The 14626-nt window shown below is 34.5% G+C and overlaps 2 protein-coding genes across 2 annotated transcripts; both read right to left on the reverse strand.

The window, feature by feature from the left end:
- Positions 1–553: 553 nt before the first annotated feature.
- On the reverse strand, positions 554–4859 carry LOC116113370 (nicotianamine aminotransferase 1-like). Its single transcript, XM_031399526.1, has 7 exons — positions 4684–4859; positions 2880–3219; positions 2442–2660; positions 1822–1881; positions 1326–1481; positions 1122–1215; positions 554–827 (listed from the first exon to the last, which is right to left on the reverse strand). Exons 1-7 carry the CDS (start codon positions 4857–4859, stop codon positions 709–711), a joined length of 1164 nt encoding a protein of 387 aa, XP_031255386.1. The 3' UTR covers positions 554–708.
- A 5536-nt stretch (positions 4860–10395) lies between these two features.
- Positions 10396–13312, reverse strand: LOC116113368 (nicotianamine aminotransferase 1-like). The gene is made up of 7 exons (XM_031399524.1): positions 13026–13312; positions 12313–12652; positions 11922–12140; positions 11370–11429; positions 10824–10979; positions 10622–10715; positions 10396–10514 (listed from the first exon to the last, which is right to left on the reverse strand). The coding sequence occupies exons 1-7, from the start codon at positions 13310–13312 to the stop codon at positions 10396–10398; spliced, it is 1275 nt and encodes a 424-aa protein (XP_031255384.1).
- Positions 13313–14626: the final 1314 nt, after the last annotated feature.

Below are 14626 nucleotides of genomic sequence, written 5' to 3' on the forward strand. Positions count from 1 at the left end.
TTGTCTGGCCGCTGTGCGCTCTGTGATAAGAGCTGTCAGGTTTCTTAGAGGATATGCATGGGGCTGCTGAAATTCTTCAGTGGTGATTTAAGGTCTTTCTGCTGGTTGGGGATTGAGTTTTTGGGCTCTTTTTAGTGGCTGGCCTTTGTCTACAGCTTGTGCTGTTTCCAGATGGCCTGCATGTTTTTTGTTTTGCTGGCCCTTTTGTTTTGTCCTTTTTGAGGCTTGTTAGGTGGCCGTTAGGATTGTAAATCCTTGATTTCACTTTGTTTTGCTTTGCTTGGTTGCTTGGGCTTGTCCAGGGACCGTGACTTTGTAGGGTCTTGGGACTCATTCTTTTATTCTTTAAATATTGTCTTTTACCAAAAAGAACTGTTTACAAGTAGTACATAGAAAAAGTGTAAGGTTGCGAAAAATGCGATGTGAATGATGATTCAAAGCTTTTGATTATGTGCGCAATTTATATAGTTTGTACCTTTCGTGAATAAAAAAGGTTAAATTTAGAGTATCCAAATCATATTATTAATAGGCAAATCATTCATAAAAGCAGTAAACAGGACATGATCATACAACTTGAATTGTACATCTCCCTACTCTATGTCTACATAATTGCATGTCAATGCAATTATAGAACTGATGAAATGACATCAGTGTAGAGCTCCCTAAGGGTTGAAGAAAACTTGGGAAAACAACCACATAATGATAACGTTACAGCTTCTTGGCATGCCTCTGATAGAAGCTCTTTATCCTGTCAAGGCCTTCTGCAAGAATCGCGGGTTCAATGGCAAAAGTTATGCGTATCCAATTTTTCATTCCCACTGTAGTCCCTGCAAGAAACATTATCAATAGGAAAAAAAAACAAGAAGTTTAGATAGCTGTTCTGCCGTGATCATGAACTGGTTTGAATGAGCAAAGCAGATAAATTACATTATTACAACAGCCATTTGTTATTTTGTGTTTTTATCCCTTTATCTCAAGTAAACATAGTCAGAACACAAACTACATTTCTAATATCAGGAAAAGAAAAATGCGAAGTTTCAGGATATAGCTTTTCCAAGAGGATGTTGAAATCTACACACTTTAGGAAGAGTAAACATTAGGTTATAAACCGTGTTAATTACCTGGTAGAACAATTACAGATTCCTCTTTGACCAGCTTGACACAAAAGTCCATATCATCGTTAATTCCTTCAAGTAGTGACATGTTTAGCTTCACCTGTGGTAGTTAACAATTTGGAATTAACATCTTCCTTTTCAGAAGGAAAAGAAATGAAAAACAAAAAAAAAAAAAATTCATGAATTAGCACAAGATTGTCCAGTCCTTACCATTACAGACATGGCTCCTTCAGGTTGTTGTGGACAAACAATACAAGGGATCTCCTTGATTTTACTGCAACAAATATCCGCATCTTCTTTTATGGTGCGTACGATATTGGAGAAGAAGTCTTCCTTTGTGTTTCCAAGAATTTCGGGAATCGTCCCCTGATAAATAAACGAGATCATCATAGCTTAAGTTATGATAAGAAGAGGAAACCAGAGAATTTATGCATGATACTTGACAGCCTCCACCGACCTTTTATTGTTATTAGTTTCTATTAGCTCATAATATGGAAACTTATGTATATCTAAAACTTATTGGTAAAACATCATTGTGCTGCCTACTATAAACAAGTATAATATACTTTCATAACTCCCAGATGTAAAGATTAATTTTAGTGCACAATCCTTGAGCCATTTTAAAATATTCAGATGGCATTGCATTATTAAAATTCTTATTTGTATAGATACGTTATCTACGAGAAAAAAACCTTAAACTACATACCTGAATGAAAGTTGCAGGGTCACTAGAGAGGTTAACATAATTCCTGATGCTGTCCAAGATCTGGTGAGAACGAAACAGAGAAATTATGTTTAAAAGGAAGTATTTCCTGCTTACAGACTAGCATTATGGAAAAAGCAGGCTATTCAGTGAAAGCGACTAACTCAACACAGTAAAATGTTCAAATAAACTTCTTAAACAAGGTGCACCCATGAAATCAGAAGGAATTTTCTTTGTGACTTTTACACGTAACTGCAGAAGTTAACACACATGCTGCTGACTCAAAAGTATTTGTGAGGAAAAAATATCACTCACCAAACATATAATCGAAGTGAATCAAGAATTGTTGCTTCCAACTTTGAAAGGATTTTAAGAAACATATGTGAGATCAGAGTGTTGTTGAATAAGACTGTTGAAGTATGATGCTTAAGCATCGAGGAAATTTGCAGTAGAAGTAATACTCTGGATTGAATTCGTATTATATACTGTTCTTGATTCTCCCTTTTCATGTTAAGTTGGCATGAAAGCAAACGATAGACACAAAGTTTTAGGAGAAGTGAACCAGTTTTACAAATTTAACAACCATGCAATATGAGAAACAAGCTGAAAAGATAGACACTAACCCCAGTTTGCTTCAAGAGGCCACAGGGGTCGTTTGTCGGAATCCAGCCAAGTCTCCAACCTGGAACAATCCATTTCTTTGATATAGACCCTATTGTAAGTACAGGAACAATTGATCCAAACTCTCCCATGGGTACAACTGGTTTATTCCCAAAGACTAGATGGGAATTAACTTCATCAGCAATCACAGAGATTCCAAGCTTTCGTGCCGTCTCTGCAACCTGTATTCCCACAGAACACATAAACCAAGACTATAAAACAGTTGGACTTTCAAGTTATATATAGAACATAGTTGATTCCAGATTCTTTACATTCGATTTCAATTCTAAACTAAGCTAGTGGCACCCTATGAAATAATCAAGACTCGTATCGAACATAGTGATAACCAAGATGTATACGACATATATGATATAATGATACTAGGCTATATAATGACATGCCTTTTTCAAATGCTGGTATGAGAAGACATTTCCACAAGGATTGCCAGGGTTAATGATGACTATAGCAAAAGTGTTTTCATCTGCCAGAGCTTCAACAGCATCAAGATCAACCTCCCATCCCTTTTCATGTATAAGATCAAAATGACGAACTTCAAGGTGACTAAAAGCTGCATTAGCTTCATACTGTGGGTACCCTGGCCTAGGAAGCAGAATGTTAACACCGGAATGAGCAAGGGCCGTTATGATGATCTCAATTGATTGGTTGCCACCTGCTGTGACATAAACATCATCCGGTGACAATTTGTAAGGAAGATCATGGGAGACATATTCTGCAATAGCCCTGTAAGACCACGTAAATATCTTGTTACTATCGTATGAAGGCATTTTTATAACAGTTTTCAGATAAATTGCGGATGTCACATTTTTGCACTTACTGCCAGATAAATAACTGATAACTTGATAAAAATATATATGTCACTGCGTCTTCTTGAACTGAATTATTCTTATAGTATGATGACTTGTAATGTCCAGTCCATTGTTTTGCTTTTGATCATTTTATATTACAAAGGCAAAATGAAAATATGGCCAAGGCGATATAAACGAAGCTCTTAAAAAACAAGAACGGGAGGGAAAAGTCCTTGGAAAGCTTGAAGCACAGCAGAGAAGAACATGACACGTCTTATATATACATATAAGTAAGTAATAATGTAAATAATTAATCTTGAAAAGATTCAGTTAGCATTCCTAAGTCTATAAACCCAAATGAACTCCTGAAGACTTTTTTGTTACTTAAGCGTTGAGTTAACTTTTTTGGTACTTGCGCATTGAGTTAACTACTTTTTCTTACCATTATTAATAATGGGTTAATGATATTTTATCACTATAAACTTTTAAAATATCACTTTATTATTTAAATTTATATTTTAAAAGTAAACAAAGAACAAACTTAATTAAGACTATTAAGGCTTTTGAAGAGGAGATACCTGATAAATCTTTTAGTAGTGGAATATTAGATTTTGGTGATGGGGATAGATATGAATTTGACTTAGGGTAGATAGTTGTATAAATCCTAATCGCTCGATTACCAGAGATTGACAAAGTTGGCGAGAGTAGGTTTGAAGAGTTTTGGTGAGATGTGATCGAAGAAAAAAATGGTGATAGTATGAGGCACAATGATGTCGAAATTAGAAACTGAATATAAATTTGGATAGAAAAATTGCATTTTAAAAGTCTTGGTGAGAACGTTTTCATTAAACCATTATTTAGGTTGAAAAAAAAATCCTTTAATCTTAGGTTCGCATTTCTACGAAGAAACCAATCAACTTTATTCCGATTTCCTTTATTTTTTTAAAATTATTATTGGCATAATAGTCTAGTCATTCATAGAACTATTTAACATGTACCTTGAAGCTAAAAACAATTTACAGTATATAGCATTAATTAGAGTTACTCAATTATACAAAATCGAAGATATAACAAGCATGGTAAAGATGTGAATGTTATCTTTTCTAATTTCAACAACTCATTTTTTTCCTTATAGAATCCACATATATATGCGTTATTTATTTTCAGTTTATAATCTAACATATAAATATTTCCTCTATATAAAAACTAAAGTTAAAGAGAGAAGATATAATAACATAATCATGAAAGTAGTCACATGAATGTTGAAATTAATGAATTCCCTAATTGAAATCCATGCAAGTAAAAATACATCAAATAAAACTCTTCCTCCTTATTGAAAAAACTGATATTAATGGATGCGTATACGCAGCTACATGGAAGTGTAAAATTGATATTTTACCTCCTTGCCGGAAGAATACCAGCGGCGGGAGGATAACAATTGAACTGAGCTGATCGGAGAGCACTAACAATGGCGTCTTCGACCAAAGGAGTGGTCCGAAAGCACGGATAAGCTGAAGGGTCGCCATGGCCAAGATGGACGAAGGACCTTTCATCATCTTGGTTAAGATTTCGCATTAACTCTTCCCGAGCTTCTCGGATGGTTATCATGTTGAAAAATGGCTTTTAGCAAAATCATATAGGGTAGAAATGATAATGGAGAAAGGTTTAGGGACTTATATGTAATAGGCCAAAAAAAAGGTTAGTTTGTCCCACATTGATTAGGATTGAAAAGTGGGAAACTTTTGGGGCTTATATATAAGGACCCATATCATTGTTATTATGCATCCCTAGTTGTAATTCCATTATACTTCTTTTGTTTAGGGTTCTTTCTTTAAGGACCCTTTAGTTTGTAAGTTTTGTTGTATCTCCCCTTTGTTTTGGGTATTTGTTGTATTGCCCAAAAGTTTGTAATATTGTTTGGAGATAGTGGAGTTTTCTTTTGCAGCGCCCGAGGACGTAGGTTTCAATACCGAACCTCGTTAATTCCTGGTATTCTTTATTTTTGCATTTAATTTTGGCTATTTATTTATGCTTTACTACTTGTTATTATTATATTCAATAGCTAGCGTTAGAGTTTATGTTTCCGTTGCATAACAATTGGTATCAGAGCCTAGGTTTAGGACAGTGAGTAGCTATTTGTATGGTTATATGCATGTCTAGGAAAATTCTGTCAAAAAGACGATAAAAGTCTAAGGAGACTGGATTTTAAGTGGGACCATTTGTGACCCCTCCATTGTTTCCTGGGAATTTTCCTGGTGCGTATTTAATCATTTCAGCACTTACTACTACCTAGGGCTATTGTTGATTTGTTGGTTAGCTATTGAATATAATAATTTGTGGAGCTTGGTTATTGGGAACTTTGTTTACCAAGCTAATTGAGTAAGGCATAAATGGCATCATTGTCCGAGGATTCATCGTCCGAGGCATCACCGTCCGCGGCACCACCATCCGCACCAGTAAAGATGATAACGGTTTCAAATGCAAAAATTGATGTTGAAAAATTTGATGGCCAAAATAATTTTGGCTTGTGGCAGAGTGAGGTAATGGATAGCTTGTATCAGCAGGATCTAGATATCGTTCTGGAGGAGGAAAAACCAGAAGATGTCTATGAGAAAGACTGGGTGAGGTTGAATGTAAAAGCGTGTGGGATGATTCGCTCATGTCTTTGTAGAGAGCAAAAATATCCATTCATGAAAGAGACTTCTGCCAATAAGTTATGGAAGGCGCTGGAAAACAAATACATGAAGAGAAGTAATGAGAATCGGCTCTATTTGATGAAAAGACTGTTTCGTCTTCAGTTGAGACCAGGTACGAATATCAGTAGCCATATTGATACATTTAACAGATTAATTGCTGATTTGTTAAATTTGGATGAAACATTCAAAGATGAGCATAAGGCTATGTTGTTAATTGGATCTCTTCCAGATGAGTTGGACTATCTTAGTATTACACTTCTTCATGGGAAAGAAAAATTGTCCTTTGAAGAAGTTTGTTCTGCTCTGTCCAATCATGAAATTCGGAAGAAGGATCAGAAGGAGAATAGAGATGAGTCAGCAGAAGCTCTTGTAGCAAGAGGGCGGAGTCAAAATCAGAGTCGTAAGAAGGAGAGAAGAGGAAGATCTCGTTCAAAGGGAAAACTCAATAGGGATCAATGTGCCTTTTGTCGTGAGAAAGGGCATTGGAAGAAAGATTGTCCGAAGTTGCAAAAGAAAGAGGGCAAAGCTACTTCTGATGCATACGTTGTTGAGCGTGAAGAGGATGAGTCTGATTTCTGTCTAGTTAGCCTACCATCCACCTCTGGATCAAATGAGTGGATTATGGATTCAGGTTGTACCTATCATATGTGTCCCCACAAGGAGTGGTTCTTTAATTTTGAAGAACTTGATGGTGGAGTTGTTTATATGGGCAATGATGATGCTTGTAAAACAACTGGGATAGGTTCAATTCGGTTGAAGAATCATGATGGCTCAACTAGAACTCTGACAGATGTTCGGTATGTACCGAAGTTGAAAAAGAATCTCATCTCTTTGGGAGCCTTAGAATCTAAAGGCTTCACGGTGAATATGCGAGATGGAATTCTAAAAGTTTCTTCAGGCGCTCTTGTGGTAATGAAAGGCACAAGGAGAAACAACTTGTATTACTATAATGGTAGTACAGTTATTGGAACGACAGCTGCAGTCGTACAGGAGGATGCAGATTCAGAAATGCTCAAGCTGTGGCATATGTGTGTGGAGCATACTCGGCAGCAGGTGGAGTTTGAAACAACAGTTGAACCAGATAGTGTCCACGAGACAGAAAGTGATTCTGAGGTGACTAATGTGGATACTATAGATGAAAAAGAGATTTTACCCCAAGAATCTCCTCAGCAACAGGAATCGATTGCATATAATAGGCCAAGACGAGAAATTTGCAAGCCTGCTCGTTTCGCTAATATGGTGGCTTATGCACTTCCAATCGTAGGTGATGATATTCCTACTACTTATAAAGAAGTAGTTAGGAGTTCAAATTGTGAATCATGGAAACCGGCCATGAATGATGAAATGCGATCCCTACATAAGAAGACGATTGGGTGCAAATGGGTGTATGCAAAGAAGAAGGGATTTCCTAATAGAGAAGATGTTCGGCACAAGGTTAGGTTGGTAGTAAAGGGATACGCTCAAATGGAAGGATTTGATTACAGTGAAGTGTTTTCTCCTGTGGTAAAGTATTATTCCATTCTAATTTTGCTAACCTTAGTGGCACAGTTTGATTTTGAACTAGTTCAATTGGATGTGAAAATCACGTTTTCACATGATAGTTTGGAAGAGGAAATCTACAAGACTCATCCAGATGATTGTAGGGTTGCTGGAAAGAAAAATTGGGTTTGCAGATTGAAGAAATTGCTATATATAGTTTGAAGCAGTCACCAAGACAGTGGTATAAGCGATTTGATCAATGTATGATAGGTCATGGGTACACAAGGCTTGATATTTCACAAGCAGTTAGTATGGTGAGCAGGCATATGCATGATCCTGGTAAAGGACATTTGCAAGTTGTAAAATGGTTTCTACAGTATATTTTATGTACTATAGATATTGGTTTAGTTTTTGTGTGGGATTATATTGAAAATGGGAAAATGATCCTCCAGAAGATTGGCACAGAAGATAATCCTGCAGACATGTTGACTTCAGTAGTGACAAGGGTCAAGTTCATTTATTGTTTGAACTTGATCAACATCCTATGAGCTTGATTGCGTTTTTTGGCACATTTGAAGGTGTTGCAAAATTTGATAGAAGAATACAAAACTTTGAAGGTTTGCTAATTCGCCAAGGTGGAGATTTGTTAAAAAATGGCTTTTAGCAAAATCATATGGGGTAGAAATGATAATAGAGAAAGGTTTTGGGACTTATATGTAATAGGCCAAAAAAAAGGTTAGTTTGTCCCACATTGATTAGGATTGAAAAGTGGAAAACTTTTGAGGCCTATATATAAGGACCCAAATCATTGTTATTAGGCATCCCAAGTTATAATTCCATTATACTTCTTTTGTTTAGGGTTCTTTCTTTAAGGACACTTTAGTTTGTAAGTTTTGTTGTATCTCCCTTTTGTTTTGGATATTTGTTGTATTGCCCAAAAGTTTGTAATGTTTTAGAGATAGTGGAGTTTTCTTTTGCAGCGCCCGAGGACGTAGGTTTCAATACCGAACCTCGTTAATTTCTGGTATTCTTTATTTTTGTATTTAAATTTTGGCTATTTATTTATGCTTTACTATTTATTATTATTATATTCAATAGCTAGCGTTAGAGTTTATATTTCTGTTGCATAACTGTTTTGTAGTAAACTTTTGACTACCTCGGAAAACCCATGGTTTTGCTCCATTCTCCATTTTGAAGTTTAGTTGGTAGAACTTGAGTGAGTCTGAGTGTAAATAAATATGGTGAGTACAGGTAGAGTGAGGAAGGTAGATGAAGAGACAGAATTGATAATAATAAAGTACAATAAAGTAAAGGATATTAGTTGTAAAATTGATGAAAGAATAGATTTTACTTATTTCTCTTCTGCACATGAATCAGCAGACAACAACCATCAACTCATACAGAATGAAGACAATTAGAAAGAGACATTGAAGACCCTTCCATTTAGAATAAAGACTCGAATGGTTACTACTTCTTACAATTTTTTCAAATAAATGCTTACGAATCAATTCCCAATTAGTTGGTTCGTATTTGATTAAATGAGATTTATTGTTGGCCATATAGAATCTATTATGAGTTAACCAATTATGAATTGACATGTCATATTTGTGAGAGAAAATTAATAAAAAGAGTTTATAAGTGTAGTATTACTGTTCGATTTATGTGGTGTTTTTTGAACTAAAAACATTATTCTTATATTTATAAAACAATAAGAATAGGTATACAAATAAATTTACAAATATTTTTTTCTGTACAAAGTGATGTGACAAAAGATAAATGAAAGAGTGAATACAAAAAATCAAACTCATCGTATTTATTGTTCCATTCATCTAATGTTACCTTACTTTATACAAGAAATCTTTATACATTTCTTAATACATCTAGCATTATTGTTTCTAAAATTGTTCAAAAACGAGCCTTCATAACTAACAATGTGCTGCGCATGTAATGTATTGACTAATTTGGTATTGTCCAGTACATGTGTTAATACAATTACCATAAATCATGGACCATATATTTAAAAAGTTTTTTAGATAAAATAAACTTTTAAGCCTTATTTAATATATTGTATAAATTTAAATTTATGACAAATATATTTTTTTTTTTTTGAAACAGGGTGTCACCCACATATTCTAGAACTTGTCATACCACTTTGAACCACTCAAAGATGAGTTAACGACTTTTTCCTACTCAAATAATGGTATAATGACACTTTTTTACTCAAAGACTTTTAAAAAACTACTTCATTATCCAAATTTATATTCTATTTTCAATTCTGGCATCATCGCGACCCCACACCACCACCATTCTCTTCTTCGATCATCACTTGTTAAAACCCCTCAAACCCTACTCCCATGGACCCTATCAATCACCGGCAATCAAGCGATTAGGGTTTGCATAACCACCCCCCAAGTCAAATTCCGATTAATCCCTACCACCAAAATCCAACATTCCACCACTGAAAGACTCATCAGCCTCCACTCTTCAAAAGCCCCAACAGTCTAGATCGAGTTTACTCTTTGTTCACCGTCGAAATATAAATTTAGATAATAAAGTGGTATTTTAAAAGTCTGTGAGTGAAAAAATATCATTAAATCATTATTTGAGTGGGAAAAAGGCATTAACTCCCCAAAGATGGGTAACTTAATTTATGATAAATATGCTCATATTAAAAATTTAATTTATGTTTTTGTTAAAAAAATTCAGACTTTAGATATAAGTTATGCAAAGAATTAAATTATTTAGATTTAAGTGAAAAGTAGTAAAAACAAATAGCCCTTTCATATTATTAATAGGTTCATAAAAGCAGTAAACAGGACTTTTGACTCCATGTCTACAGTATTGTATGGAAGTTGGAACTACTGATGAAATGAGTTCAATATAAAGCTCCCTAAGGGTTGTAGAAAACTTGAGAAAATAAACACATAATGATAATGTTACAGCTTCTTGGCATGTCTTTCATAGAAGCTCTTTATCCTGTCAAGGCCTTCTGCAAGAAAAACGGGTTCAATCGCAAAAGTTATGCGTATCCAATTCTTCATTCCCACAGCACTCCCTGCAGGTTACATCAATAAGTTCAGATAGCTTTTTCAAGAGGACATTGAAATCTGTACCACTTAAGGAAGAGTAAACGTACATTAGGTTCTAAACAATGTTAATTACCTGGTAGAACAATAACAGATTCCTCTTTGGCCAGCTTGGCACAAAAGTCCATATCATCGTTAATGCCTTCGAGTAGTGACAGGTTTAGCTTCACCTGTGGTCGTCAACAATTTGGAATTACTATCTTCATTTTAATAAGGAAAATAAAAATAAAATAAAATAAAAAGATTACCAGAATTAGCAACAGATTTTAAGTACTTACCATTGCAGACATGGCTCCTTCAGGTTTTTGTGGACAAGCAATGCCAGGGATCTCCTTTATTTTACTGTAACAAATGTCTGCATCTTCTTTCATGGTGTTTATGATATTGGAGAAGAACTCTTCTGTTGTGTTTTCAAGAATTTTAGGAATTGCTCCCTTATATATAAACAAGATCATCATACCTTAAAATTATGATAAGAAAAGGAAACCAGAGAATATTTATGCATATTCAGGCAGATGAAATGAAGCATTATTCAACATTTCTATAGATTTAATGATATTTTATTTGATTAGCAGTCTCACGCAAATCAGCCTCCGCCAACCTTTTATTGTTATTAATAACTTTCTATTAGTTCATAATATGGAAACTTATGTATATCTAAAACTTATTGTTAAAACATCATTGTGATGCCTCTGCTTTAATTGCATATGATATAATTTCTTTAATTCCAGATGTAAAGATTAGTTTTATTACACAATCCTTACGCCATTTACAGATGTAAATATTCAGATGGTATTGCTTTATTGATATCTTAGACTAAATACCTGAATGAAGGTTGCAGGGTCACTGGAGATATTAAGATACTTCTTAATGCTGTCCAAGATCTGGTAAGAACAAAACAGAGAGATTATGTTTAAAATATGAAGTGGTTCATGCTTAGAAAATAGCAGGATGGCAAAAGCAGGCTAGTGGTAACCACCGGAAGGTAAGCAAACTATTCAGTAAAAGCGACCAAGTTAACACAGAAAAACATTCCAATAAACTTCTTTAACAAGGTGCACGTGCACCCATGAAATGGGAAGGAATCTACTTTGTGACTTCTACACGTACTTGCAGAAGTGAATAGTCATGGTTCTGACTCAAAGTAAATAAGTAATTGCTGCTTCCAGCTTTGACAAGATTTTACGAAACATATATCAGATCAGTGTTTTTGGATACAGATTGCTTAAGCCTTGAAGAAATTTGCAGTAAAAGTAATGTTCTCGATTGAATTCATAATATATACTGTACTTGATCCTACCTTGTCTTCTTAATTTGGCAACACAGCTTAACAATCATACAATGTGAGAAACAAGTTGAAAAGATAGAGCACTGACCCCAGTTTGTTTCAAGAGGCCACAGGGGTCGTTTGTCGCAATCCAACCAAGTCTCCAACCTGGAACAATCCATCTCTTTGATATGGACCCCACTGTTAGTACAGGCACAATTGATCCAAACTCTCCCATAGGTACAAATTGTTTATTCCCAAACACTAGATGGGAATAAACTTCATCAGCAATCACAATTATTCCAAGCTTTCGTGCTGTCTCTGCAATCTGTATCCCCACAAAACACATAAACCAAAACCATAAAAAAGTTGGGAGTTTCCAATTTACTGAACATAGTTGATTTTAGATTCTTTACATTCAACTTCAATTTTAAAGCTAGTGCTGCCAAAATATATACAGAATATAGTGACATATATGATATCAGGTTATAATAACATGCCTTTTTCAAATGCTGGTATGTGAAGACATTTCCGCAAGGATTGCCAGGGCTAATGATAACCATAGCAACAGTGTTGTCATCTGTCAGAGCTTCAACAGAATCAAGATCAACCTCCCATCCCTTCTCTGGTATAAGATCAAAATGACGAACTTCTAGGTTGCTAAAAGCTGCACGAGCTTCATACAGTGGGTAACCTGGCCTAGGAACCAGAATGTTAGCACCCGGACAAGCAAGGGCTGTTATGATGATCTCAATTGCTTGTGTGCAACCTAATGTGACAGAAACATCATCTGGTGACAATTTATAAGGAAGATCACGTGAGAGATATTCTGCAATAGCCCTGTAAAACGATGTAATTATCTTGTTACTATCATATGAAAGTATTTATCTAACATTTTTTCAGATTAAAATGCGCATATCACATCCTTTACTTACTGCTAGATAAATATAACTGATGAGTTATAAAATAAAATAAAATGTATATGTCAGTGTCTTGACTCTTGTATATAAAAAGAAAATAAGTGAAAAAATGAAAGAATATATAATAAAATAATCATAAAACTAGAACTCTTCCTCCTTTATTGGAAAAACCGAACCGTTTACTTAGCAATCAAATGAACATTAACCTCTTAGCTAATCACATGAAATCTAACAAACCATCCAAATGAATGCCGTATACACGTCTACATGAAAGGCTAAAACTAATATTTTACCTCCTTGCGGGAGGAATACCAGCGGCCGGAGAATAACAGTTGAACTTTGATGATCGGACCGCATCAACAATGGCATCTTCGGCTACAGGAGTGGTCCGAAAGCACGGAAAAGCTGAAGGGTCGCCATGGCCAAGAGGGATGACGGACCTGTCATCATCTTCATTCAGGTTTCCCATTAACTTGTCCAGAGCTTCTCGGATTGTTACCATCAGTTTAGAGTCTTTAGACTGTTTTGCACTAAGCTTTTGAGTCCCTCTGAAAGCCCATGATTTTGCTCCATTCTCCATTTTGAAGTTTGCTCGGCGGCACAGGAACTTGAGTGAGGCTGTGTGTTGTTATAAGTGAAGTGGGAATTAAGAGAGTGTAAATAAATATGTCAAGTAAAGGATAGGTAATAGGTTGAATTGGAGGCTGAGGAAGTGACAGAATTGATTATAAACAAACTATACCATAGTTAACGTGAGCAAAGATAACAAAAGAGATTTTTGTATTCCTCTTCTGTACATGATACATACAACAACTATGAAATCATACAGAAAGAGAAGGAACACACTCACACTATAACACTGGAATGTGAATAGACTATAATACCTCCCGAAAAATCTGGATTAATACTCATCACATCCACTGAAAAATTCAAATTAATTGCTAACCGCAAGGCTTCCCATTTCCTAAGCAGGGTAGAGTTTAATGGGAAGACCTCGAAAAAATCTTATTAATATATTTATTTTTATTAAATAGTGATTATCATTAAATATTTTATCTACATTTATCCTAATTCTTTCTAATAATATTTAAGAAATTATAATTAAGATCTTAAAATCATAATTACGTTATAATAAAATGGTATTAAATAATTCCATATAAGATTAAAACTGTTTAAATTATTTATTTTTCAAAATTTTATTCTTATATTCAAATCTCACGTTTATCTTCTCCACTTTATTCAAAATAATCAAAACTCTTTCATTTTAATAGCTCTACAAATGAATATTAAGTCAATTCCAAAATGGAGTTCTTGATAATTTTTTCATAAAAAATAAAGAAAATATATAATTTAAGTAAAATCTAAATAAAACATTTTTCTTATAGAATATTAACTATATATATATAATAAAACCTCTTTATAGTCATAATGGTGTGACTAACTAATTTTATTACATGAGGAGATTATAACTTAATGGAGGTGTAGTTACAAAAATTATTGTTTTGATTTTTTATTTTATAATTCACGTCTTAATAGTATAGTATTAGGATTTCAATTTAATGCTTTAATTGCCTATTTTTGAAACTAATAGACGATTGTGTCTTGGAACCAGCAAAGATCAATGTCATTGATGGAACTGTAAATGCAGTTAATTCATAGTCAATTGATGTAAAGTCACAGACAATAGCCAATGGTTTTAAGCACTACAAAATTAGGACCCTTAATGTCAATGAATTGCAAGTTACAAATAAAGTGGATGAGGAGGATAAAAGAGTCCTTGCAGAATTCAGTGATCAGTTTTGACAATTTTACTACAATAATCAAATGGATATTAATGTCTTCCTCGATCATCCAAATGAGCAACAAATCGTGTATGCTTTAACCAAAGAAGAAA

Source organism: Pistacia vera, unplaced genomic scaffold, assembly GCF_008641045.1.
Source record: "Pistacia vera cultivar Batoury unplaced genomic scaffold, PisVer_v2 Contig678, whole genome shotgun sequence".
NCBI classification, from domain to species: domain Eukaryota; kingdom Viridiplantae; phylum Streptophyta; class Magnoliopsida; order Sapindales; family Anacardiaceae; genus Pistacia; species Pistacia vera.

Bases quoted from the DNA above. Each gene is read 5' to 3' on its own strand.
- LOC116113368 (XM_031399524.1), bottom strand. From the start codon at position 13,312: ATGGAGAATGGAGCAAAATCATGGGCTTTCAGAGGGACTCAAAAGCTT. The intron at 10,980-11,369 runs GTATTTAGTCTA...TTTATATATAAG, and splicing joins ACCCTGCAACCTTCATTCAG to GGAGCAATTCCTAAAATTCT. The intron at 10,515-10,621 runs GTAATTAACATT...TGTAACCTGCAG, and splicing joins ATCTGTTATTGTTCTACCAG to GGAGTGCTGTGGGAATGAAG.
- LOC116113370 (XM_031399526.1), bottom strand. From the start codon at position 4,859: ATGCGAAATCTTAACCAAGATGATGAAAGGTCCTTCGTCCATCTTGGC. The intron at 3,220-4,683 runs GTAAAATATCAA...GTGGTCTTACAG, and splicing joins GGTATTCTTCCGGCAAGGAG to GGCTATTGCAGAATATGTCT. The intron at 2,661-2,879 runs GCATGTCATTAT...GTGGGAATACAG, and splicing joins CATACCAGCATTTGAAAAAG to GTTGCAGAGACGGCACGAAA.